Source organism: Olea europaea, unplaced genomic scaffold, assembly GCF_002742605.1.
Source record: "Olea europaea var. sylvestris unplaced genomic scaffold, O_europaea_v1 scaffold30317, whole genome shotgun sequence".
NCBI classification, from domain to species: Eukaryota; Viridiplantae; Streptophyta; class Magnoliopsida; order Lamiales; family Oleaceae; genus Olea; species Olea europaea.
This window is the reverse complement of record NW_019248997.1, coordinates 1-1,356: the sequence shown is the minus strand read 5'-3', so window position 1 is coordinate 1,356 and position 1,356 is coordinate 1. Positions and strand designations below refer to the sequence as shown.

The following is a 1,356-nucleotide window of genomic DNA, read 5'->3' as shown; positions in this document are numbered from 1 at the left end:
GGTTTTTTTTTTTTTTTTTTTTTTACTTTTATTGAAAACCCACGATTTTTGGTCTGGTTTTTTCACTTTTTGGTTATTTTTTTAGGAAAATCTGATTAATTTGCCGTTTCTTTTTGGTTTGAAATTAGGGGTTGCGGGTGCCGGAGTAGGATTGATATCCAAGCATCGAAAAGTTCACGGCCTTTCAAATATTTCAGCAACTTACGCAGCTAATTTTGCTATTATAACTGGTTGCTATTGCGGTAATTTCTCCGTGTTTAACTAATTTTTTGGTTTTGTATAGTCTCCACTTGTTCAAATGGCATTTTACTCCAGCTCAGTAGCTTGAGATATTAAAAAAATACTATAAGTTCCCGTGATGCGAATTTCTGATTATCTGTTATACTTATGAAGAAGTGGAGTTTGATTATAAGATATGCCTTCATATGTATAGCACGAAATGTGCTTTGAGTATCTATACTTTCAAGTTTGCATCTTTTTAAAATCAAGTTTATAGATGCTTCTTTTACTTGGCACTAATTTTGTTGCCAACAGTCTGTAGAAATTGGAAGTTGAATTTGATAGAAGTTTTTGTCTTTTATCATCATATATTACTTAAATAAATGTGATTATGGGAAGTATCTATTTTTCTTGTTTGAGGTTTGTTGATCTAATTTTACTGCGATGGTAATTCCCTACGCTATATGTGATGGAATATTGTACATTTTGGAACATATGATTTATACAATGTAGATAAGAATGTCAACTTATTTACAGACCTTCCAATTATGGGTTTTAGATTTTTGCTCTTCTAAGGTCGCAACATCAGATGAACAAGTGGGATAGGCTTCGTAGTTCCCCCCATTGTTATATAAGTTCTGATTATTGACTCCAATCTAACATTGAGGTGTTAGATGGCATGTACAATTGCTATAGATTAGCTCTCTAACTTAAATTTCTCTTAAACTGCTGTTATAGTGGTAAGATGATAATGTGAAGCACGTTTGAACTCAGATCTTCAACAAATTTTATGTCTGTCTTGTTTTCTCCAGTGAATCTATGATTCATCAAGCAAGAATTTGTTTTTTTCACTACTTAACATATTAATATAGACTAATTTCAAATTGGCAGACCAACGAAGGGAAAAGTAAAGAAACCTGGAAATTTTTGTTTTTATAGTATTAACCTCTCTGTCTGATAGGTGCACGTGAATTTGTAAGGGTGAGCAGAACTGGAAAACCCGATGATTTTCTGAACTCTTTAATTGGAGGTTTTGGTAGCGGGGCTCTTCTGGGACGTCTTCAAGGTCAGAATTCCTGAGCCTTTTTGTGTACATCTGGTGTGTGTGTGTGTGTGTTTTTGGGGGGGGGGGGGGGA

General features: G+C 34.1%; 1 protein-coding gene across 1 annotated transcript; it reads left to right on the top strand.

Moving 5' to 3' along the window:
• Positions 1-85: 85 nt before the first annotated feature.
• Positions 86-1,321, top strand: LOC111384868 (the record flags this gene model as incomplete). The annotated part of the gene is made up of 2 exons (XM_023009207.1): positions 86-242; positions 1,181-1,321. Coding segments are annotated over 2 exons (276 nt in total), but the record flags the coding sequence as incomplete, so codon positions are not given.
• Between the last annotated feature and the right edge of the window lie 35 nt (positions 1,322-1,356).